Source organism: Choloepus didactylus, chromosome 9, assembly GCF_015220235.1.
Source record: "Choloepus didactylus isolate mChoDid1 chromosome 9, mChoDid1.pri, whole genome shotgun sequence".
NCBI classification, from domain to species: Eukaryota; Metazoa; Chordata; class Mammalia; order Pilosa; family Megalonychidae; genus Choloepus; species Choloepus didactylus.
In genome coordinates this window covers 129,480,366-129,506,957 of record NC_051315.1, presented here as the reverse complement: position 1 = coordinate 129,506,957, position 26,592 = coordinate 129,480,366, and the positions used below count along the sequence as shown (strand labels likewise).

The following is a 26,592-nucleotide window of genomic DNA, read 5'->3' as shown; positions in this document are numbered from 1 at the left end:
AGGAAGGAAGGAAGGCTTTGTGGATCCCTTTCCAACATTTACTTAGGATGTGTGGCAGTGAATTGTGTTTACTGGTGCCCCCTTTTTAATGCCCAGAAGAGAATAACAAAATAATAGCATTGATAAATGTGTGGACTGAATCTCTGAAGATACTGATGAAGTACATAGCTCTGGTGAGGCTGTTCAAGAAAAGAAGTAAAGAAAATGCAAAACCACAGATACTAACAAGTTAAAAAAAAAAAATCTATTGTGAGACTGTCATGAACAAGTATGGCGATAAATTAGAAAATACTGAGGCAGAGTGACGATCACCTAGGGATATGTAAACATCAGAACTGACCGAAGAGGTAGAAAAAAAATCTAAAGAAATCACTGTGGTAAATACTGAAAAAAAATTTCAAAGCCCCTGTGTTATCTTGAGTAGGTCCCATGAGAAGCAGGTGCCGAGATTGAATAAGATATGTGAGATTCTTACTGGGAGAAACTCCAGGAAAGGGAAAAGGGGAGTGAGCCAAAGAAAGCCGGGAGAACATTCAGTGCACAATGCCAGTCTAACCCCTGTGAAGGGAAGGGGGAAGGAGGAGAGACAGAGAAGGATGAGTCTCAGATTATAGCAGTTACAAAGAGGTTCAGTCAGACCCATGGGGAGTCCACAGCTCATGAGAACGAGCCTGCAGGAGCACACCCCCCATGCTCAGCCATAGCCTGGGGGCCCCCGTGGGATGCCTCAGTGCACATGTGACGGTGGTTCCTGACGATAGCAGCTGGGCTGTCAGTCAGTGAAACCCCCAAAGCCGGATCCGCTAGTAACTCATTTTCATCAATTCCATGTCCCCCACCTTCACTCGCACCTCTCTTCCCCAAAAAGGTGATGGATCCATGTTACTTAATAGAACTACCTTTTCAGGAATTTAAGAAACATATTTCTTATGCTTAACCATTTCAAATACATTATTCTGATCCCAAACTGACTAAAGACGGCATAAAACAAAAAAAAGATAGATGAAATGAAATATCCTAAAAATTTTATCACTTCTAATCTAGGAGAAAATACAGCATTATCAAGTAGATTTTGTTTCAGGATGCAAGAAAATTTCAACATTGAGATAGTAATATATTTCAGTAAATGTGTAGATCTATGCAGTTATGTCAGTGAGTAGCAAAGCAAAATGGAAAGAAACATCCTTAGTTTGAAAGCTGGGATGGATTTTGGGATTTACATTGAAGGTATAACCAACATGATGTGTTGTGAGATTGGATGTGGGATATAAGTGAAAGAAGGCAAGGATGAACATAGATGTGAAAGTCCTAAACAAAATGTCAGGAAATTGAATCCAGCAGTATACAAACAGGTTAATACATCTCCCTCCACATCTGTGGATTTAATGCAATCCCAAACAGAATTATAGCCAGTATTTTTGAGAAACTGACAATCTGACTCTAAAATTTCTTTGAAAATGTAAAGGACCTAGAATAGCCAAGGCACTATTGAAGAACAAGCTAGAAGGCTTATCCTAACAGGGGCCAAGACTTAATACGAAGCTACAGTATTAAGACAGTGTACTGTTGATGCAAGGTTGGACAAATAGAAAATACAAAGTGATAAGGGTCCAGAAACACATGTATACTTTCTCCTGATTCACGCAAAGCCTGCACAGCGATTTATAGGAAAAGGATGTCTTTCCAGTAAATGATGCTGAGTCAACTGGATGTCCATTAAAGAAAATTGAACTTTAACCCCTACTTATCATTCTAGAGCGGTCGTAGGCATAAAAGTAAAAGCTAAATAATCAATCCTTTAGAAGAAAACTTAGGAGAATGCCTTCATGACCTTATTTAGGCAATGATTTCTTAAATAGGGCATAAAAACCATAAAAGAAAAGATTGATAAATTAGACTTCATTGAAATTAAGAACATCTGTTGATCAAGAGACACCATTAAGAGTGAAAGGCCCCTGGAGAGCTAAATTTCCATCACACATTGGTTTCTTAAGGCCGCCAGTAGAAAAGGCTACTCTCAATCTGTGGTTTAGGGTGTTAAAACCTGATCACTTTGTAGATAAATGGGTCCTGGATAGTGACCCCTCTCACCCTATCGTTTGTCTTAAAGCAACAGAAGTGCCTGATCAGCAGCCAATATCTAAGTGAGGTTTCTTCACATGAAGTGTAGCAGTACCCTTTGGGTTAATTGATTCGGGTCCATTCCAAATAACCTGAGAACAGAAATACAGTTCAGTGTTGCCATTTAATTTATCCATACATCAGGTATTAAACACTTGTCCCTATTATAATCCATTACCCCATACATTTCAGACCTAAATTTACAACAAGGAAATGATAAACACGTTGATGACTTACTCAAGGATAAATGTAAATGTTTCCCAGTTGCAGAAAGGGAAAAAGATCCCACTTCACCTCCTGCCTTAGAGCATATTTTCATACAGAACTTACTGTGAATTCTTTCCCTCTTTGAGGAGGATCTGTGAGACATTTCTGAAATGCAAACATCATGGAAGATAGCACCCTTCTCTCATTTCCATGGGAGTTTATTTTAGGGGTCCAGCTCCAAATTCTAACTATCCTATATTTTATTCCTTTATCCAGAGGCGATAATCAAAGTCTCAACCCTACACCCATTACCAGGTGCATTTAGCCTGAACTGTGCAAATGGTGCCACGGTCTTACATGTAAGGTGCTGTATCTGCTTGGCTATAAATTGGTTTGATTTCGTTCTGTTCTTGTACTCTGGAAGATTGCCTGTGATTTATCACAATCAGATTTCATGCTTATTCAATAAAATTGTTTTGCCTTAAAAAAAAAAAAGAGAGTGAAAGGGCAGGTCACAGGGAGAAGACATTTGTTATATGTGTGCACGCACACACACACGTATTTGGTGGATACCTGTATCCAGAATATTTTAAGAACTACTACAAATCAAATAAGAAAAAGACAATCCAGTTTTTAAAATGGTTGAAAGATTTGAAAACACAGTTTAAAAGAAGATATCACTATGGCCAAAAAACCTGCAAAAGAGGTTCTCCACATTGTTAGTCATCAAAGAAATACAAATTAAACTCACATCAAGATACTGCTACACACCCATCAAAATGGTTACATTTAAGAAGAAAGGACAATACCAAGAGTTCAAGAATGTGAAATAACTGGTATTCTTAGATACTGCTGATCAGAGTATAAATTTAAACAGTCATTTAGGTAAAATATTTGCAGTACTTACTAAAGCAGGTTTATTGGCAGTGGTCCAAATCTGGAAACAAACCCAAATGTCCATCAATAATGTAATGGATGACTGGTGGTAAATATACACAACGGAATACTACATAGCAAAGAAAAAGAATGAAGAAAGAATAAACGAACCAACTTGGATGAATCTTCCAGACAAAAAGTTGGGTGAAAGAAGTCAGACACCGAAGAGTGTATATGATATGATTCTGTTCATAACAAAAAGTTTGAAAGGCTAATAAATAGTGATTGTGGCAGATGCTGCCACCCTAGTCCTCAGAACCTGTGTGTATGGTACCTTAGTGGCAAAAGGGTCTTTTCAGATACAAGGGTGCAGACCCTCAGAGTTGGAGATTATCCTTGATTAGCCAGGTGGGCCCGATGTAATTACAAGGGTCTTTGTAAGTGGGAGAGGAAAGCAAAAGAGGTGAGTGAGAGGGAGATGTGACCACGGAGGAATGGTCAGACTGCTAGCAGCAACCTAAGAAACTCAACCCGCCATCGCTGGCTTCGAAGACGGAGGATGGGGCCATGAGCCAAGGAGTGTGGCAGCTTCTGGAAGCTGGAAAAGATGAGGAAACACCTGCTTCCCTAGAGCTTCCAGAAAGGGAGGCAGCCCTGCCAACACGTTAACTGAACGTAGTGAAACCCGGTGTGGGCTTCTGCCCTACAGAACCGTGAGGCCGTGTGTTTGTGTTGCTGTAAGCCACCGACTTAGAGGAATTTGTTGCTGCAGCAGGAGCAACAGGAAACTAGAAGTCAGGAGAGCTGCTGCCTCTAGAGGGGAGGTTGTTGCCTGGAAAGGGGCACAAGGACACAAGGAACTTTGAGGGATGCTGAAAATGTTCTAAATGACCAGCTGGCTGATGTTGACAGCAACGTGTAGATGTGTATAAATTCATGAAGCTAATCACTCAAGTTTTTGCACTTTACTATGTATATTAAACCACCAAAAAGTATTTAAAAAGAAAAGAGAAGGCAAAACAAACAAGGAAAATATGTATGAAGTATGTCTACTAAGCAGTGATTAAAAGCCTTAGCATACGTTCAGAACTCTTAAAAATCAATACTGCCAATGACAAAATGATGAATATTCTATTGAAAGAGGAACAAAGGACCTTAACAGACATTTCACAAAAAATATGAGTTGCCAATAGGCATATGAAAAAAATTAGTTTATCAATAAAGAAATTATAACCGTATTTGAAGTCTATACTAACAAAAGATGTCACGATGACACCCAGTCAGGGGCAGGTACAAGCAGGGACAGGTACAGTCAGGGATGCCGTGAGGTTTTAATTGCTGTCCCCCCCTTTCTCGTCCATACTCGTTACAAACATTAAAAACATTTTCAGTTTTTTGCCCAATGATTCCAACCCTTGGAATTTCTTTGCTAAGGAAAGAAGTAAGAATGTTAGCAAAGTTTACAATGTATAGGTACTCATATCAGAAATTGGAGACAATATAGATACCCAGAAATAGTTAACATTGTTAAAATATCATATTGTGTATCTTTTGAAGTGATGTTTTTGAGTTTCTCTATATACTGTGAAATGTAAAATATGGTTATGACCCTACCTTTACTCTTTCTCTTATTCTTATATCTTTCTACAATAAACATGTATTTATGTCTAAAAAAATTGCAGATAAAATGCATGGTCAAAATTATATTAGAGGGGAAAAAGATATGAGTCATGGTTTAGACCTTTTGTGTGTAGCTTTTTAAATAGAAATTTAATTAAATAATAAGTGGGTAATTTGCAATACATTTCCCCAATTCTATGTACTTATAATGAAATGTCTATCTCAGTAGGGTAAATATAGAAATTTATGACTGTTCCTTTTGTTCCTATTTGTAACAGTGGAAATGCAGAGAATAATGTAAGAAGTGTAAAATAATGCAGTTTATATTTTTAACTGGCATAGGGATATAGTTTTCTTTACACTGGGCTTTACTTTTTATGTTTAATTTTTATTTTTGATAACTGCATTCCCTCTTCTTTCATTTAGAGAAAAAAAATCAAGTGGTAATCATTATGCAATTGATAAATGGCAGTGGGTTCTGTTTTCAACCATAAACATGATTATTTAAGCCATGATTATTTAGATCTTGTTGTGTAAATATTAAATTCTCTTTTCTAGAATTTTAGAATCTAAAATAAATTGAAAGACTTGTCAGGGATATTATTAAGTATAGCTAAGATATAATTTAGTCTCATCTTCCAGGTTTTATGATAGAATTTTCATCCGTTTTATAATGGCACATTCTAAATTACAAATGAGATTGTAAGCATATTTCATTCTAGAATAGTCTGCATCTTACTGTGGCCCCTTATCCTGGAGTTTTTGTCTGTGTGCAATACCTGTGTTTTGTCAGCACAGAACTGAAAAATGTGAATTATTTTTCTTGAGGAAGGAATTCAACCCCACTTGGAAACTTGGAAAATCCTAGTTTCTTGGTGAAGGATTGTGATACCATTATACTGTTTCTGATGTCTGAAATTGTGATGTCCAAGCTTTACTATCTTAAAAATTATGGTACATCATCTCAGAATGGCATATGTGATTTAAGAAATATCTGGATTTTATTACCCACATTCTTCATTTCCCTTGATCTTGAAATTCATAGACAAGTCAACACTTATTTTTGGAAATTGAAAACTCCTTCGTTTCCCGCCTAGCTCTTGCTTTTCAATTGTTGAGGCATGCTGTTGGAATCAATAGGAATCTATAGGTGATGATTTGAAAATTCACTGGGATGTTGAAGTGTATACTGAAATGGTTCTTTATAAATCAGGGCTACTCACTGGTGGTAAAAGAAAAACATGAAAACAAAATGAGATACTACTATATTTCATGGAACTATGCCATGGACTGTAAGATGCATCTTATTTTATGTTTCAACAGGAAAGAAAATGCTACCAAATAATCAAACCTTCCATCCCTAATTTCAGATCTGTTAATAAACTGTTCAAAAAATAGGTACCTTAGAATCAATGAAATAGGATCAATTATATCTCTTATGAGCAAAAAAAAGTTTTTCTAAGCTTTAATTATTGACAAGGATGTAATAAGATGCTTGATTTTGTACACAATTGTGTTAAATTGACTCTGCTTTTCTGAAAGCCAGTTAGTGGATGCAGCAAGATCCTTAAAATATTTATTACATCTTCCCATCCCAAATTTTAGTTCTATCTTAAGGAAATAATCGAAAATGCAAACAGAGGTTTATGGACATAGAATTTCTCCCACAGTGTTCCTTTAACAGTGAAAAATTCAAAATAACCAACATGTTCTAGAGCAGGGATATATTTAAATAATTTATAGTGGACCCACATAACGTAGCAACGCCCCAACATTAAAAAGTATGTTTACAACCAATTTTTAATGACATGAAGATGCTCAAGGTGCAAATTCAGAATTAAGAATTACATGGTTTCATTCACATAGAAAGAAATGAAATGTACCAAGAATGAATAGGCTTGTTTAATGCGGGGACTTTGGAAGATTTTGGCGATGGGGGGCGGGGCGGGGGGGGGTTGATTTTCTGAATTTTCTAAAATGTTCAGATTTTACTTTGTTAATTAGAAAAACATAACGATTTTTTAAAAAGCGTACAGCAATAGAGTTTTCTTAGCTTTTCCTCCTAAGATCTCCAAAGTGTTTGGAGCATTTGGACGGGTAAATGAGTAGCAATATGATGTCATTTCTCTGTTCAATGCCCTTAAAAGGTATATGGATTTAAGTTTTAAGATTAAAAAAACTGTAAAAAAATATAGTTATCTCCAATTTTCTACTTTAAAAATACATTTAGCAGCCCAAAGTTTCAATCTAACAATCTAGGTTTAGCATGAAATTTTACATTAGCAGCAGTTTTGAATCAACAATTTACATTCAGTTAAATTTCTATCTAATTTAATTTAATTTGGGCACTATTTATTGAATGTCTACTATGTGCAACCAGTAACTTAGGAAGCAGCCAAATTCTATTTTTCACCCTAAAGTCCTAACAGCTTACACTGAAACCATACAAAGGTGGAATTGCTTGTTTTTTATATAAACTTAGCAAAATGCTATCTTGTAGAAATATACATAAAGCAGAATCATAACATGAGAAATTCTATTTTACTATACTTGTTCAGTTTTGCTTTCTAGTTTAGATCTGCTCAGCTCAAATAAAAGAAGTTTGTATTAATTTCCCAACCTTGAACGGTTTACATAGTATAAAAAAGAGTAGTTTGTCTGTTTTATATTAAGTGTGACTTTCTTCAGTTTGCTTTTTTTCCAAGTTTGTCCTCTCTTGATATTTCATGTTCTGATGAAATTTTACACCATTGAGAAATATATGGATTCAATTTTCAAAAGAATGTTACCTTCTATTCACTGGCTGATAACCATAAAAATCCATTACCCCAAATCCAAGAAATGTTTTTAATTGAATATATTTTTCCACAATACAATGATTAAGATATTGTCTATCCATTTGAAAATTTCATTTTCCCATTATATCATGCTGTTATATTATGCTAATGTATCAGTCATTTACTTATCTGATCAAAACTATACTTCTATTTTTCTGAGATGCTTGGCATGTTTCCAGGAGTGACTATTCAGTAACTGAAACCACAATTAGAGCAGGACACATCATTGTGTCTTCAATTCTTGACCAAATGTTTCTTTTACCATTATCCTGTAATATTGCAATTTTAAATATTTATATTGTAAAATCTACAAAGGAAAATAAATAGCACTCTAAAAATCCATGTTCAGTTATTTTAATTGGCAAAGCCAATGGGGTGGATCAAGAAAAAGGAAACTTAATGAACTTGGTACATTTCGTTCTGGGGATCCCTTTGAAATAATTTGCCCTGCAGTCATGACCATCATGTATTTTATGTTGCCCTGAAGCTATCCATGTTCACATTATAATGAAGAACACTGGGGGGGACACTTATTAAAAAGGAAGACCTGTCATTTTAAAACGAATCAGCCAAATCCTAAAAGCACCATAAAACTCTGTTCACTTTCAACTTCTGGCATGAAACAAGCTATATTCTAGATTAATTTTTAGTCAATAAATTAGACATTTTTCTTAATAACAAATAACCCCAAGTGAGACCTCGAGCACCCAAGGGCGTGTGGCCCCCTTCCCAGGACCCAACTTGGGAGAGCTCACACGTTGCAGTCTTGCTTCTATTACTGTCAATTTTCATGGGGCTCCTTTTGGAGAACTGCTGTCAAAGCCAAAATGAGCAGAGAATCAAAATAAGTTACGCTCTTTTATGATCACACTTTTATTTTTTAACCAAAAACTATGTAGTCCAACCTCATCATGTGTATTCTTCATTATGTTTGATGGAAAATATAATTTTGTTTCCAAAAACTAAATTTCCTCTTAAAAAACAGATTCACCGTGACTTGTGGTTTTCTGGATTTTGATTTGTTTTAGTGTTTAAGGGCAGCGTCTGAGAACTGGGTCCATGTCCTGCCATGCCCCAGCTCTGACGGGTAGTGTTCGGCCAGATGGGGATGCTCGGTGATGTAGAGGAGGGAGCCTCTTTCTGGAGTGGTTCGTGGAAGGGTGTGCTTTGGAGGCAGCCAGGCCTGGAGCCAAAGCCCAGCTCTGCCATGTGCCAGGGGCGATTTGGAGCGACTCTCCCTCCCTCCGAGCCTCCACCTATGTAGTGCTGTCTGTCTTCCGGCTTGTTAGGAGGACTTCCTGAGATTAGCAATAAAGGGCCGAGCCTGGGACTTGGGACAGGATATGCTCTTAGTAAATGGTGACCAGTGTTAATTATCTTGGAGAATTATGGTGCATTGTCACCATAACAGAACGATTGAATACATTAGAAAATTATCAAGAAGTATGATAACTTTTCTCTGTAACAAAATGCAAAATATTTCCAAATAAGCTGCTATATAAAATACATGTGCAACTGATTTTAAAATGTAAATTATCTTGGCCTTTGTTGTCCTTTACTACTCAAATTTGTGAACGTGAAATAAGCCTGTTAAAAGTATGATCTCAGGTACCAATAAAAAATCATTTTCAGACAAAATGTTTCAAGCCAGAGGAAATCTATCAGGGAAGAGGCCTAGTGGAGCACAGTGGGTAAGAACATAGACTCTGCAGATGGATGTCTCAGGTGGAAGCTCCAGCCTGCCACTTCCAGGCTGTGTGACCCAGGGCCATTCCTTGACCTCTCTGTGCCTCCATCTCCTCATATATAACATGAAGATAATAGTACCTGCCTCACAGGGCTATTACGAGAGAGAAACTAGCTAATATTTGTAAATCACTTAAAATAGTGCCTAGCACATTTTAAGTACCATCCAGGTGTTTATTTTAAAGCAGTTTTAAAGAACGTAGGACCCAAAAGTAGCAGATGAAGCTCCGCTAAAATTGTGGCATCCTAAAATAGAGATTTGCCATAACTTTACTAAGGGCAGAGGGTAAAAGGAAACCATAGGGTCTAGCTCTCTGCACAGTCTTTTTCCACTCGTCCTTCTGGGCTCATCTGTATGAGTACATTTGTATACACCCAGATATATAAATATATTATTCAGAAACAAAATGATGACACAAAATGGGTACTTTAATAAACTAAGAAGCACCCTCTCCCACCCCCACCCTCCACACAGTCCTGAAATGGAGCAACCAGAGGGCAGTTTCATTCTGCAGCGTGAGGTTGTCGAGGTGCAAAATGATCACAAGAAGCGTGTTGTGCGAGTCCAATGATCCGTGCAAGAGGCTGCCTCTAAGTGCTCACTAATGAACAGTGACACACACTGTGTTCAGGAGGTGCGCAGGGCTAATTAATCTCTGCATTTCCGATGGCAAGAGAAGTCGCAAGATGGTCGTTTGCTTGGAATCGATGTGTCGCTTTCCCTCGCTGCTCTGGTCGTCGCCTTCGGGACAACCAAGCACCATGAAAAAGTGCACCCCCCTCCCTGCCAAGACAAGGCCCTTCTCCAGAAAGTTTCCAGCATTAAGTCACTCATTTGCAAGGATATTTGTGACTGATAAATTGAACAGATTTTCATTTGGACAAATGTCCATTTTATTTGCAATATTAGCAAATTATGAACAAGGATTTTTAAAGACAAAGCCCATCAAACATTAGATAAGCATTCCAAGCTAATGGACCATGTAGTCCTATCTCCACAAACTCAGAAAGCAGCATATTATGTCCTATTTTTACAGCAACATCAATTATTAATATGTATATTTTTGCTGACAGAGGACCTTGCTATAAATGTAGGTTTCGTTATCCAGTTCTGGGTCATTAACTGTGGAAGGCTTGTAAATATAATGGTTTATTCACATGGGAAGCCTTCATTAAGATGCATTATTCTACAGCTGATGTATTTCAATACATAATATATTATGGTGTCTCTGTCCTCCCCCTTAATATTCGTAATTTATTTTTAAATGGGTTGCTGTTATGTGGGCGAGTTAACAAATTTGAATTCCGTATGACCAGCCAGCGTTGCTAAAGAGTAAAAGATGTTTTAGCCCAAAGGAAGAGCTGCTCATTAACACAGGACCTAAAGATATGGTAACCTTTCAATTCAAAACAACTAGAGCCTGTGGAGAATGCAGGGGTATTGGCCTACCCCACCTCGATGGTTGCTAACATGACCACAGACATAGGGGACTGGTGGTTTGATGGGTTGAGCCCTCTACCATAAGTTTTACCCTTGGGAAGACGTTGCTGCAAAGGAGAGGGCTAGGCCTCCCTATGGTTTGTGCCTAAGAGCCTCCTCCGAATGCCTCTTTGTTGCTCAGATGTGGCCCTCTCTCTCTGGCTAAGCCAACTTGAAAGGTGAAATCACTGCCCTCCCCCCTACATCAGATCAGACACCCAGGGGAGTGAATCTCCCTGGCAACGTGGATATGGACTCCCGGGGAGGAATGTGACCCAGCATCGTGGGACGGAGAACATCTTCTTGACCAAAAGGGGGATGTGAAAGGAAATGAAATAAGCTTCAGTGGCAGAGAGATTCCAAAAGGAGCCGAGAGGTCACTCTGGTGGGCACTCTTACGCACAATTTAAGACAAACCCTTTTTAGGTTCTAATGAATTGGGGTAGCTGGTGGTGAATACCTGAAACTATCAAACTACAACCCAGAACCCATGAATCTCGAAGACAATTGTATAATAATGTAGCTTATGAGGGGTGACAATGGGATTGGGAAAGCCATAAGGACCACACTCCACTTTGTCTAGTTCATGGATGGATGAGTAGAAAAATAGGTGAAGGAAACAAACAAACAGACAAAGGTACCCAGTGTTCTTTTTTACTTCAATTGCTCTTTTTCACTTTAATTATTATTCTTGTTATTTTTGGGTGTGTGGTAATGAAGGTGTCAGGGATTGATTTAGGTGATGAATGTACAACTATGTAATGGTACTGTGAACAATCAAATGTACGATTTGTTTTGTATGACTGCGTGGTATGTGAATATATCTCAATAAAATGAAGATTAAAAAAAGCACACAAAAAAAGAATTTAAATATGTTTGTCAAAAAAACTTACATTAAAATATCTTTGAAGGAAAAAAAAAAAAAAAAACTAGAGAAATAAGCTACAAATGGCCCCGATGTATTTTTGAAAGAGAAAGTCTGCACCCAGAGACGCACATGAGTACACCCGTGTTGCCAGCACAGCGGGGTGTCCCTGGAGAAAGGCAGGGCAAGGAGTTGGTAGGGAGCCTTGTCACCGGCTGCCTAGGAGCGCAGAAAGACTAGTGAAAGCCACTTGACGTTGAACCTCCCTCTTCCCATCTGTTCAATGGGATGGTCACAGCCTCGTTTCCACCTCTGAAGGTGGAGGTGTCCAGCATTAAGGAAATGTAGGGGGAGACAGTGGCAGAGAAAAGGGCTGTCACTGCCGGTGGGGCACAGCATAACAGGAAGCCAGAGGCTGAGGGTTTTCTGTCTTAGTCATAGATCATGAAAGTGCTAGGGGCTTTGTTAAATGCAGAGCTGTTGAGGAGACACAGATCAGAGTCCTCTACTCATTGGTTCATTTTTAGGGATAAAGGTGGGGAAAACCAGCTGGAATACAGCGTACGTGTGCACATCTATGAAGGAAATCTGCACATAGGGATATGAGCAGCGTGGCTTGGGGGAAGCAGTCTGATGTGACTCGCTGATGCAGCATGGAATCGCTACATTACTACAAGACCTCAAAAGGGTGTTACACATTCATCAGATCAAAACATGTTGCTCATTTGTAGCAGAGAATCCGTGTTAAGCTCTTCATGAAAATGATGAACTCTGAAACAGCCCTTGGTTGTATTAGATAAAACTCTCTATGTGAATGATAAATTTATCTTTCATACATTTAAAATGTAAATGCTTGATGTGAAAAAATACCTAGAAGATATAAGAATTGGAGTTTTTTTCTATCCCTGAATTGTAAGGCCTATCTCTAAACTTTGAGATGCTGATCCCCTAGCGTATAACCTGATTGGTCTCTGGAACAATGCATATCTCCGAGACACCTGAAACTCAGAGCTAGAGCTCGGCAGATATGAATGTCAGTATTAGTGCATACAGCCACTGTCAAAAAAAAAAAAAAAAGCTGAAAAACAGCCCAGACTTCAATTAGTGATATGAATGAAGCAGGTCTGGTTAAGACCAGGGCAAGCCAGGCCAAAGGATAAAGGTTGAAACTGATTGTTTTAAAACTTCAGCTTTCATATGAGACCAAGGGAATAGATATCTATTTGGTACAGGATCTAAATTTTCTAAATGGTACAACTCTACAGTCGATTTGTTCAAACACCACAATTGCATGGAACTTTGAATAGGAAGTGAGATAGGGTAGGTTAGTATAGGCTGGAGTGAAATAGTGACACATCCTAGAGTAATTTGGGCAGATAATAAAAAATATATTTACAGCCTCCCCCTCCCCAGCCCTGAGGATCTGGGGGAAGGTGCGGATGTGTTGGACATCCTCACCTGGACTGGTGTTGATGTTGTCACAAACATTGGGACTGGCGGTTTCATGTGCTGAGCCCTCGAGCATGGGACTTGCCCTTATGAAGCTCATTACCACAAAGGAGAGTCTAAAGTTGTATGTAATGGTGCCTAAGAGTCTCCCCCTGAGTACCTCTTTGTTGCTCAGATGTGGCCCTCTCTCTCTCTAACTGAGCCATCTCGACAGGTGAACTTGCTGCCCTCCCCCCTACGTGGGACCCGACTCCCAGGGGTGTAAATCTCCCTGGCAACGCAGAGTATGACTCCCGGGGATGAATGTGGACCCGGCATCGTGGGACTGAGAGTATCTTCTTGACCAAAAAGGGGATGCAAAATGAGACGAAATAGTTTCAGTGGCTGAGAGATTCCAAATGGAGTCGAGAGGTCACTCTGGTGGACATTCTTATGCACCATATAGATAACACCTCTTAGGCTTTAATGTATTGGAATAGCTAGAAGTAAATACCTGAAACTACCAAACTCCAACCCAGCAGTCTGGACTCCTGAAGACAATTATATAATAATGTAGATTACAAGGGGTGACAGTGTGATTGTGAAGACCTTGTGGATCACACCCCCTTTATCTAATGTATGGATGAGTAGAAAAATGGGGATAAAAACTAAAGGACAAATGGGGTGGGATGGGGGGATGATTTGGGTGTTCTTTTTTCACTTTTATTTTTTATTCTTGTTCTGGTTCTTTCTGATGTAAGGAAAATGTTCAGAGATAGATTGTGGTGATGAACGCATAACTATGTTATCATACTGTGGACAGTGGATTGTATATCATGGATGATTGTATGGTGTGTGAATGTATTTCAATAAAACTGAATTAAATTAAAAAAATTAAAAAAATTAAAAAAAAGAATTGGAATTTTTTAATGATCAAATAAAGGAAATTCCTATCTATTTTGATAAAAAATGCATAAGAAATTCATGCCTTTGAGATCTGCATAGCAGAACAATTTAAATCATTTGCTTTTAACATTGTTCTTAAAAATGATTCTATAATTCTCATTCAATATTTACTTTTAAAGTAATTTTGAGCTTTTTCCTATCATAAAGTTGTGCATTCCCATTATAATAAATAGAAAATTGGCTTATTTCCTGCATGGCTTACTAATTCATATTCTTATCAAATATTTGAAATGTGATGGTCTTTTCTTCTTTTGTCACTTGATTTGTTGTCATAAGTGGACAATGTTTTCTATCAGCATCTACATCTTGGTTTCTGAGTTTAGAAATTCCTCTCACCTCCAGAAGTTCATAGGTTCTTTTATTGCCTTAGAGATTGTGTGCAGGTGTGTGTGTGTGTGTGTGTGTGTGTGTGTGTGTGTGTGTGTTTACATTTAACTATTTAATCCATTTGGAATTTATTTTAGTATATGACATGAATTCAGGCTTGAAGATGATTTTTCTCCAAATAATTAACTAAAATTATAGTTTTGATAATGTCTTTGAAAATATGAGTTTTGTCCACATACCTTTTCAGCAGCTCTGGAAATGGACTTTAATGGGTTTTTTCCCTATTGCTGGAAGTTTCTTTCCTTGGCTGTCCCGGCTTTCACCCACTTAGTTGTTGGTGCAACACCAAGCTTGGCAGGCATTTGCCAAGAACTCCCTGAACCCAGGCTTCCCCTGGAGGGCTGCGTTTAGCCCTCACAGCCTGGTTTGGTCCCCGTCCTCCAGGGGGGACACTGAGCCTTTCCAGATTGAGTTCCTTGTACAAGATCACAAAAATAGCAAGAGACAGAGCTAAGATTTAAACCCAGGCATTCTGTCCTAAAATCCCAGAGAGTGGCTTGGGAATAGATAAACTAGGGGTTGTTTCCTGCCTCTGCCATTGACCAGCCGGGTGAAGTTGGGAAAGTTAACGAGCCCCTCTGGTTGCATTTCCTATTTCTGTGATAATGATTCCTGTCCAATGGGATTGTTGTAAAGATGAAGAGTGGTTCTGTCGAGTAAGCAGTGCACTGGTAAGAGCTCAGGATTCCTGTGTCATCTTCTCTGATTCCTGTTTTAAACAACAGATTCTCCTCCTACCCCTTCTCCTCTTCCTCCATCTCCTTCCCCTTCATTTTAGTTAGTGCCATCATCATCATTATTATTTTAGACTTTGCAAGCTGAACAGCCTCTGTCACAGCTGCTACACTTTCTCACTGTAGCGTGAAAGCAGCCGTAGACGGTACATAAGTAAACGATGATCAGTGTGGTTGCATTTGAGTAAAACTTTATTTACAAAAGCAAGCAATTGGCTGAACCATGCTTTAGAGCAGTTAGTGTTTCCTAAATCTGGATAATTAGAATCAGCTGAGGACTTCCCAGAAAAACCTAATTCCTTGGCTCTACCTCAAACCCAGGATGGAACTGAGAGTCTGTATATTTTTAAATTTCATGAGCAAAAGAATATTTGGAAGAAATAACAAATTAGTACATTCAACAAAAGAAAAAATAATAAATTTGATTTCATGGAAATTTAAAACTTTTGTGCATTGAAGGAAATTATCAAGAAAGTAAAAAAGACAGCCTACAGAATGAGAGAAATAGTTTCAAATCATATACTGGATAAGGTTTTAATATCCAGAATATATGTAAAAAAATTTTTTTACAATGCAACAACAAAAGGGCAGCAACCCAATTTAAAAATGAACAAGGGACTTGAATAGACATTTCTCCAAAGAAAATATATTAAGATATATTTGAGAATATGTTGCATATAAAAAAAATTCTCCAGGCAAATGAATGTAGTTACTAAAGAAAAAAAAAAAAAAAAAAAAAAAAAAGAAAATATAAAATGAAAAAATTCTGGAGAACTGAAAGCATGCTCAAAAAGTAAAACAATAATAACCCCCCAAATGTAAATAAGAAATCTAAATAATGGACATAACTGAAGGCCAAATTTGTTCTGGAAGATAAAATTAAAGAAATACCCTGTAATAGGGGAGATGCAAAATATGAGAGAAAAACTCAGTCATGGAGGATCAATTTGGTGGTCTGACATTTATCTAACAGGTGTTGCAGAGAAAGAAATGGAGGAAAAAAATAATAGAAGGAAAACCTCCGGAGTTGGAGATGTAATTCTTCATATTGAAATGGCCAACCAAGTACAAAGCAAGATGAATGAAGAAATGCCCACACTAGATAAATTTTGATGAACTTTCAGACTCCTAATATCAAGACTCTAAGAGCTTTCAAGAAGGAAAAAACAGCTTACCTTCAAAGGAGCAACAATTACATTTACAACAAGCTTCTCACTGGCAGCTCTGCAAGTTAGAAGAAGCATCTTCAAAGAGAACTGTCAAAGTGTCATTCAAGTGGGAAGGTCCAAATGAAGAAATTTTTGGAAATGTAATATTTGTGGCTGTACATATCCCCTCTGAAAGTTTTGCCCAAGGACGTGCTTCAGCAAAATGGAACAACACAAGAAAGAACAACAACAAAAAGGCAGCAACCCAATTTAAAAATGAACAAAGGACTTGAATAGACATTTCTCCAAAGAAGATACACACATGGCCAAATAGCACATGAAAAGATGCTCAACATCATTAGCCATTAGGGAAATGCGAATTAAAAGCACAGTGAGATACCACTTCACACCCACAATGATGGGTATTATTTTTTAAAAAATGGGTAAACAGCAAAACCAGAATAACTTGTAGTTAAATAGTTGCTAATTAAAAAAAATTACTCTATCTATGACTATAATATGAGAATTTGGGGCAGGAAAGTGAAAGCATGGGCTTGTTCAAAGATGCTGTAGAGCAACGGATTAATGCAAGACATGGATAGAAATATAGATGTTAATTAACATGCTAAAATTTTAAAAAGTAACTGGTAGAAATAGAATGAAGGCAGAATATCTACATGAATTATTTGGAATTCTGCATGGGAGATTTGTCTCTTATTTATATATCCAATCATTTATTATATCAGTATGAACTTGTGCATATTTATTTTATTCTTTGGGTTATACTCTCATACTGTTTATTTATTTTGCTCAAATTGTTCCAGGTTAGTCCATTGGGAGCTCTTTCAGTTGACTTGTATGTCCTTCTGACATATCCCCATCATTGTGTGTGTCTGTGTGTGTATGCGTGTTTGTAGTTTTTTGTTTGTTTGGTTTGCATATCCCTAATTTTGAAACTTCAAATAATTGCCTCCCCAACTGCCTCACACCTCCACCCCTCAATCCTTCCCCACTCCTTCCAGTCTTGCCCCTCAGAGGCAGCCTCTTCCAATCCTTTTATTGTTTACTACCACATTTCTAAATAGCACTGCTATTTAAAAAATATACTTTAAAATATTTTTTAATTTAGTTCTTATCACTGACCTAACAGGGTTGATGAGGACTTAGCACTATATTTTGTCACTCCCACATCCCACAACTCTTCACATAATTTAAGTAACGTTTAAATTAGTGGAAAAATGCTCACATTTCCTTTTTTATGTAATTTTTTCTCCTGAAGTTAATACTTGTCTCATTCTTTCATTAGCCTATTTTGATAAGCAGTCATCACTATCACTGTCTCCAAATTCTGAGAGATTACAAAACACCTCTGAATTCCATCAAATATATCAGACAGTTGTCCCATTCTGTATTTTCCCCTTTGAAGCCTGTTTTTTTCCCCATCTAGAACCCTCCATCTTCCCACCCTGAACTGGCAGAGTAGCTTGCTCTCTCTACTTGTACATCTGTCTTCCTGGGACTTCTTTGCCCCTGAGAAATGCCTGTCTCCTAGGTTGGAACCCCTCATTCAGAAGACCATTTTCCTTTTTACTTGGTTTATCCTTTTGCATTGATGAAGCACATCCTCAAGTAACTTTCTGAGAAAGAGTGTCTAGGAACTGGTTGAGAACTTGCATGTCTAAATGCCCTTATTCTCTTCTAGCTTTTGATGTTGCTGTTGAGAATCTAAAGCTACCCCAGTCCCTGTTTCCCTGTTTCCCTCCCCCCCTCCCCTTCCCCCTCCCCCCCTTCCCCCTCCCCCTCTGAAAATTTGCCATCATCTGCTTGGAGTAGGACTTTTTTTTTCGTTTAGCATGTTGCATAGTCCAGGGCTATTTTACATCTGAAAACACATATCTTTTGTTATGAGGAATTTTCTTTTACTTTTTATTTCTTGACAATTTCCTTCTTCTGTTTCCTTAGTTCTTTTTTTTCCTTGGAACTCCTCTTTATACATCTCTCTTCTGCGTCTCTTTGTCTTTCAGCTATTTTCTGGTAAGTTTTCTTAACTTTATCTTCCAACTCTTTCTGTTATTTTTTAAGTTTCTACGATTGTATTTTTCATTTCCAACAGCTTTTTTGTGTTCTTTGAGTCTCCTTTTTATGGCATTATGTTCTAATTTCTAGATTGAGTAATCTTATTTATCCAAGATTATTATGATTTTGTTTTATTTTGTTCCTTCCAACTTATTTTTCTGTTGGTTTGTTTTGGTCTCTGTCTTTCCTAAGTATCTGGTGATCCCTTTGTATTTTCTTCCATAGGAGGGTGGCCTCCAAAGCTGTTTGGAAGCAGGACAAAGAGGGGTTTGCTGACTGGTAGGGACAGAGTTGCTTTACTGGGAGACCCACATATCAGTATCTAATGTCTTCTCTTTGGTGCTGGTTTGTTTCTCCAGATGGGAATCCTCCAATCGGTTCCCATAGAGGTATAAGCTGAGCTGCCTGAGGGTTCACCGCAAAGCAGAGGAAGGGAGCTGGTAGCCTCACTGCTGTGGGTGTGGACTTTCTCCCTTTCTCAGAAAACGAGGTCTTGCCCCACCCCCTGCTGTGCCTGGGGTCCCAAGTTTACTACGTATCTGTCTCAGTCCCTCTCAAGAAGAGACCCCAGACTCTGGCCAGAGTTGGGAAGCCAGAGATGTCTGATTGAGAAGGGAGTGGAGGGAACCTGGTATTTATACAGATCTTTTTCAGAGTTCTCTGGATTTTCAGCTATTTCCCAACACACCTGCCTTCCAAGATACCCAAGGTACCTGGTTCCTCCCATTCTTAAGACTTTCTGGGATTTTTTTTAGGGGGTCTCATCAGCTTGCCTCTTGCAAGCATGGGCCTTGGATTTCCACTTTCTTGGCTAGGCTAAGTCATTACCCGCCTGCCATTCATTCTCATGTTATCGCCCATTCAACATTGTCCTACTTCTGCTCACTCTCTCTTTGTGAGTTTATACATTTTAAGTCCTTTATTGTCATTTAATACCATTTTGTGGGTTTTGCAGAAGGAGCAGAGATAGATATGAGTGTTTACACTACCCGTTTAGCCAAAAGCCCCTGACATAACTCTCTACATTCCTTTGTTTTGACTTTCTCAGTGTCAGTATGATTGAGTCTTCTCCCTTGTATAATAACTGAATTTTAAAGACCTAAATCTGAGAATTATTTAAAAGAGGAATTTTATTATTTTGCAAGAATAAAATATTTGGAGATAATCATTCCATCTATTTTATGGTTTCTATCTAACACACTTTCTTGTTTCATTGTTCCCTTTCTATCTTTAGTTCAGTTTGTGGAGTTAGCTTTGTTCATTCTTATCCTTTAGTGGGTTCATCAGTTGTGACAGATGCACCATACCAGTGTAAGATGGTGATAATAGGGGAAACTAGGTGTGAGGTATATGAAAATTTTCTGTACTTACATTCACAATTTTTCTGTAAATCTAAAACTATTCTAAAATAAAACATGTATTTTTGAATTATGTGCCTGTGTCAATTTAATAAAAATGAATTGTATAATAATAACTTAAAAGCAAATGCTTTCCCAAAAAAAGAGAGCAAGTGTGCAGTATTCATAATGACTATAATAGAATCCAAACCTAAAAGCATTAAAGTGGATACTAGGCTCAGATATTTTAATGAGAAAATCTATCAGAATTTCAAGGGAGTCTTCCAGGGTGTTGGGAAAAATGTAAAGCTTCCTAATTAATACTTATTGCTAAGGTAGCTCAAATCTAACCAGAACATTTTCTCCATCCCAACAATGACCATCTTATCTTATTAACATGGGTGTAAAAACTCCAAATAAAATATTACGAAGTTGACCCTGGTGCTGCATTAAAAGTATTAGGTCTAAGTAGGGTTGTCTGAGGAATACAAGGATGGTTAGTTCTTATTCCATTTTGGTGCCTTTACTTATATTAGTTCCTTTACCAGGAAGAGGAAACTCATTTTATGCTTTGGATTCAACAAAAATCTTTTAGGGACAGCTTTGCCCTACAGTTGGAGAGCTCTTAGACCATCCCATGCCACAAAGCCTCCAGAAGCAAAGGAATGCTCATGGACAGTGGGCAATGGGTCGAATGCAGGCGATGAATGAATAATGGGTAGAACCTTCCAAGACCACTGGGTTTTATTCTTGTTTTCACCCAGTGGTGTGCTGATAAATGTTTAACTATGGGTTTCTGGGGGAAAAAATATATATGCATGTATATTAAACGTAAGTTTATTGTAAGTCTATTTAAGTGACTTAAAATATATATACACACAATTTACAAACAATAATAGTATATACACTACTCTTTGTTGCAAATTCCATAGAGCCAATTAATTCTCACAGAATACTCTCATTGATTTTTACTAAACCTGTATCTGTTGCCAACCTGTGGTTGCAATTGACGAATGCAGTTCTGATGACAATGACTGATAATTTAATTTGCATTTGTGAGGAAGACAAAAGTGAAACAGCAAAGACATATATTATAATTTCAATTGTTCATCAGTTTAAAAACTCGTAAACTTTTTCCCTGAATAAGATAATGGTTTTTGAATTTTGGAAGAATATTTCCTCAATTTTTTGGTACCATTCACAGTGTAACCAATACAGATATGATATGCATTTATGTTTCATCTGTGCTATTAACATTTTCTGTATCACTCTCTTAAGTCTAAACAATCAAAGTGAAACAATAAACCAAGCCCTGATTTATAGCATTTGTTTATTTTCATTGTGTAAATAATCCTGCCATAGTCTGTTTCAGGCTACCAACATGGATACATGTTGGGAAAATAGGTGCAGTAACAGGCCATTACCATATATTTTCACAGTAGAGATACAACAGACATAAATAACCTCAAGAGAATAGATGATAGCAAAATGTGGTAAAATAATTAGAAAATTACAAATTTTGAGTATTGATTACCTTTATTTCTAATATATTTATCCAATTGTAAGTTTATATAATTTAGCTTTTAACAGTGACTGTGCTTAACAGCCAGCTCACAAAATAATTGTATCTCACGAGTTGGCTGGCTCCCACACGCCACTGGATTTCTCTACTTCATCCTCTGCGCTCTTTCTCCTTCTCTGAGTCACGTTAGTTCTTTCCATCCAGTCCCACAATGTAGGAAATCGTTCCCTAATGAGGTCATATGTTAATTTATCCCTGCCACCTTCATTTTAAATCCCTAAAAGACAGGAATTATGTCTACATTTTTGTATTTTCTCTTACCACCATCCTCCAAAGATGCTGGAACAATGTTGAGCATTTAATTGGTGCTTAATAACCAAACATTTGTTGACCTGCTGCCCAGTAGGTTTCGAGGGAGAACATTCTAACAATATGGTTTAAAATTAAAGTGAATGCCTGGAGTCAGCTGTTGAATTTCCTTCTCTGGAGGTCTTTAACAAGAGAATAGATGTTTCCAGAGTTGACTTTGGAGTCATTTCTTTTTTCCTTGAAGTCAGAGCACAAAAACTCTTCACCTGTTCTCACTTCAAATATTTTCTTACTCTCTATTCTTGTTGTTCTGCTAACCAAGATGATTTAGGAAAGCTTTATTTTCTGTAGTTTGAACACTTTTTATAAAAGATTCATTGAATATGCATTTTTCAAGCTAACTCTGTCCCCCTAATTCTGTTATCAAATTCTGATCCCACTGATTCTGACATGCTAGAAATAGTGCAGGAATGATCCCCATTTTTCCTCCCCATGGTGGTGAATCAATTCTTCACATTTTCCTGCCAGATCTGATTCTTTTATTTGATATATATTTCTTATGAGCCTTTAGTAGGACACTATTGGAAATATTGATGTTTTCACTTAGATTCTAACATTTTTCTCCAGCCCTCTAAATTTTCTGATGTCAAACCTTTTTGCTTATATTTTCAGAACCCACCACCCCAGTTTAATCAGCTCAGTGCTACAGTACTCCGGGCTGAGAAGGTGAACTGCCTGCGAAATGAGGTGCAGTTCAAGCATGAAGAGAGCTACAGAGAAGCCATGGTTACAATCAAAGATGATCTGAAAACAGTAGAAGGTCCAGACATCAAGGAGAGCCTTCAAGACCAGATCCGGCAGTGGTTCATCGAGTGCAGGTGAGTTTGAGATGCACAGAGACAGATCTGGACAGTCTCTTCCACGGTTGAAGTTGTTGTATGTTGTTAAGCCGTACAAGAGGGTCTTGACTTTATTTTTAGAAAAGTGGAATGCTAAGGGTAAGAATTCAGGAATTCCTTTATACGTATATACATACATATATATGTGTGTATATATGTATATATAATGAGATTGCTTTGTGTCCTGTTTTTGGAAACCTGGTCCACATGGAGCATCTGTGACCACAGGGAATTGGGCCTCATGGATGGCTCCAGGGCCCAAGGACAGGGTAGGATTTCACCGGCCGGGTCTGTCCTAAAGCCAGAGGACCCAGCACCACCGAGGTCATGCTGCCCTTCCCCTGCCTTGGGACTAGCTGGCGTCTCTGGTCAGAGGCTCTAGATTCTGTCCCTTGTAATCTCTCGGGCAGCTGCTGACTCCTGGGGACTTGACAGCTGGGCCCACAGCCTCCCTGAAATGATGGGTGGGTGGGAGTTCTGGGCACAAGACCCCAGGTTCTCATGTATTTGGGGTCATCACCTTTATAAAGGCTCTTAAATATAATGCCAAGTTATTTAAAACTTGTTTACCAAGATGACTTTGAAGGGTTTTCTTTATTAGAGCATTTCTCCACCCAGGAGAACAAACGCTTTTTGTAGCTAACCTAACTAGGTCAGTTTTAAAATGTGTTTTACTTGGAGAGGAGAAGGCAGGCAGGCAGACTGTTGGGATCAGTCCCAGGAACGCCGGGAGCCAGAATTGGCCATCTGTGTTCTCTTGTGGATCCGTCACAGAATCAGCCAGGTTTAGAGATGCCCAGATGCCAACGTCGGTCGCCAGTCAGCGCCAGAGAATTTGTTGGTGACTGGAAATCAAAACTTCCTCTAAAAAGTTAATTTAAAAGCTGTTCTAGCTGTGGTAGGGTGCCACTAAGTTGCCCCCCGATGACCCCCGACCTCCTGATAGTCTCGCTGCCTAGAGTGTGGTCTGGACCCAGTAATTCAAGTGCAAAGAAGGGGCTGCGGCCAAGACGATGGGCCACGGTGTCCATCTCGCGGCCCTCTTGCTCCCCCACTTGCTCTCCCACTCGGCTCTGGGGAGGCAGCTGGCTGCTGTGCGGGTGCCCGGTGGAGGGGCCCAGGCGCTCAGGGGCGGTTGGGGGACCGGTCAGCAGGCAGCAGGTAATGGAGACCCTCACTCCAGCAGCCTGCGAAGGACTGACCCCTGTGTGACCTTGGAAGTGGCCCTGCCCGCGGCGAACCCTGCGATGACACCCCTTTGCAGCCTGGGGTGGGTGGGGGCTTGGGACAGAGGCCCCCAGCTGAGCCACTCCTGGTTCCCTCCCTGAGAAACTGTGAGTTGACATCTGTGTGGTGTTTTAAGCCATTACATTTTGGGGTAATTTCTTACCCAGTGTGTCAGTTTGAATGTATTATCTTTGATGGAATCTTGTGTGAGCAGACGTATCAGTGTTGATTAGATTGTAATTCTTTGAGTGTTTCTTTGGACCTGTGCCCCACCCAGCTGTGGGTGATGACTCTGATTGGATAATTTCCATGGGGGTGTTGCTCTGCCCATTCAGGGTGGGTCTAAGTTGAGTCACTGGAGCCATATAAATGAGCTGATGGACAGAGGGAACTCAGTGCAGCTGTGAGTGATGTTTGAAGAGGAGCCACAGCCAAGAGGGACACTCTGAAGAAAGCACAGGAGCTGAGAGAGTAGCTGCAGATGACAGACAGTTTGTAGATGACCGTTGAAAGCAGACTCTTGCTCCAGAGAAGCTAAGAGAGGACAAATGCCCCAAGAGCAACTGAGAGTGACATTTTGAAGAGGAGCTGAAGTCTAGAGAGGAATGTCCTGGGAGAAAGCCATTTTGAAAGCAGAAATCGGGAGCAGATACCAGCCACGTGCCTTCCCAGCTAACAGAGGTTTTCTGGACGCCAATGGCCATCCTCCAGTGAAGGTACCCGATTGCTGATGTGTTACCTTGGACACTTTATGGCCTTAAGACTGCAGCTGTGTAACCAAATAAACCCCTTTTATAAAAGCCAGTTCATTTCTGGTGTTTTACATTCTGGCAGCAAACTATAACAGATTTTGGTACTGATAGTGGGGTGCTTTTGCTATTGAGTTTGCAAATACCAAACATGACAGAGCAGCTTTTTAAATGGATAAGGGGAAGATCCTGGAAGAATTGTGAGGAGCTTAATAGAGAAGGCCTAAACTGCTTTGAAGAGACTGTGGAAATATGGACTCTAAAGATACTTCTGACAGGCCTTAAACAGAAATGATGAATGTTTTGTTGCAAACTAGAAGAAAGGCGATCCTTGTTTTAAAGTGGCAGAGAATTTGGCAAAATTGAGTCCTGGTGTCAGATGGAAGGAAGAATTTGAAAGCAACAACCTGGAATACTTAGCTGAGGAGATCTCCAGACCACATGTGGGGGATGTACCCTGGCTTCTCCTTGCAGCTTACAGTAAAATGCGAGTGGAGAGAATTAAATTTAGAAGTGAACTCTTGGGTTCAAAGAAACCAGAAACTGATGGTTTGGAAAATTCCAGGCTTCCAGGGGGTGGATGCCCAGAAGCTACAGCCCAACATGAGGATTTAACCAAACATGGAACCCAGCCGCCGTTTCAGTACAAGCCAAGATTGGAGATGGAGTTATCCAGAAAGGATTTGTGGAAAGTCCTATTGTCTGACAGCTTTGACCCGTGTGCTTCATGCGAAGCCAACAGAATTTTTGCGAGATCTTTATAGATGGAGCCGCTGCGGGTCTGGACTGGAGGAGACAGACAAGGAACAAACTGAAGGAAAAATTTCTTCAATGACAGAGCCATGGAGGTTGAGGTCTGGAGTCAAGAGGTCTTGGGCTGGGAGAGCGGAGCAGCCCACATGCATGGAAAGGGTGAGTTTGCCCTGGAGGGTGAGGGTGGGCCTTCCACCTGCCTTGATGCTCCAGAAGAGTTTTGCCAGCCCAGGCCCCAAAGAGGGTGGAGCACATTCCCAGGGGAATGAGGAGAGCCTGGCTGCCACCACACTCTTCTGAAGGGGTTGAGCGTGTGCCCTGGAGATGGAAGAGAATCTGGGTGCTGCCCCGATGTTTGAGGAGGGTGGGGCCGAAAAGGTGGTCTCCCCAATGTGTGGATATGTTGGAGCATTCACCCCAGCGTTTGGAGAGGAACGGGCTGCCGCAAAGGCCCTTAGGGGTGTGTTAGACTCCCGCTCTCTCAAGCCCCAAGGATGCAACATCTTTCTGTAAATGGCTCTCAGACTTTGAAATCTAATGGAGTTTGTCCTGCTGGTTTTGGTCCTGTGAACCCTGTTTTCCTTTCAGTTTCTCCTTATGGCAATGGGAATGTTTATCCTATAAATGTCTCTCCTTTGTATATTGGAAGCACATAACTTGTTCTAAGTTTACAGGTCCACAGTCAGAAAGGAATTTTGCTTTTGGACAGACCACGCCTATAACTTATTTTGATGGGATCTTGTACTTAACTATTGTTACTGAAATGATTGAAGTTTTTGTGATATTTTGATGGGATGAATATAATTTGTATATGGAAAGATAATGTCATTTTGGGGTCCAGGGGGTGGAATGTACCAGTTTGAATGTATTATGTCCCCCCAAACGCCATTATCTTTGATGTAATCTTGTGTGGGCAGACATATTAGTGTTAATTAGATTGTAACTCTTTGAGTGTTTCCATGGGGATGTGCCCCACCCAACTGTGGGAGATGACTCTGATTGGATAATTTCCATGGAGGTGTTACCCCACCATTCAGGGTGGGTCAAAATTAAATCACTGGAGCCATATAAATGAGCTGACAAACAGAAGAAACTAAGTGCAGCATTTTGAAGAGCAACTGAGAGTGACATTTTGAAGAGGAGCTACAGCCAAGAGGGACACTTTGAAGAAAGCACAGGAGCTGCAGATGAGAGACAGTTTGAAGACAACCATTGAAAGCAGACTCTTGCTCTGGAGAAGCTAAGAGAGGACAAATACCCCAAGTGCAACTAATACCCCAAGTGCAACTAAGAGAGAGTGATGTT

The 26,592-nt window shown here is 39.3% G+C and overlaps 1 protein-coding gene across 3 annotated transcripts in view; it reads left to right on the top strand.

Moving 5' to 3' along the window:
* Positions 1-26,592, top strand: part of IQCA1 (IQ motif containing with AAA domain 1) — a 199,567-nt gene that overhangs the window by 21,719 nt on the left and 151,256 nt on the right. For all 3 annotated transcript variants that reach the window (XM_037850163.1, XM_037850161.1, XM_037850162.1), the window contains one exon: positions 22,332-22,537. In XM_037850163.1, the coding sequence (XP_037706091.1) occupies positions 22,332-22,537 (206 nt within the window). The remainder of the gene's footprint in view (positions 1-22,331; positions 22,538-26,592) is intronic.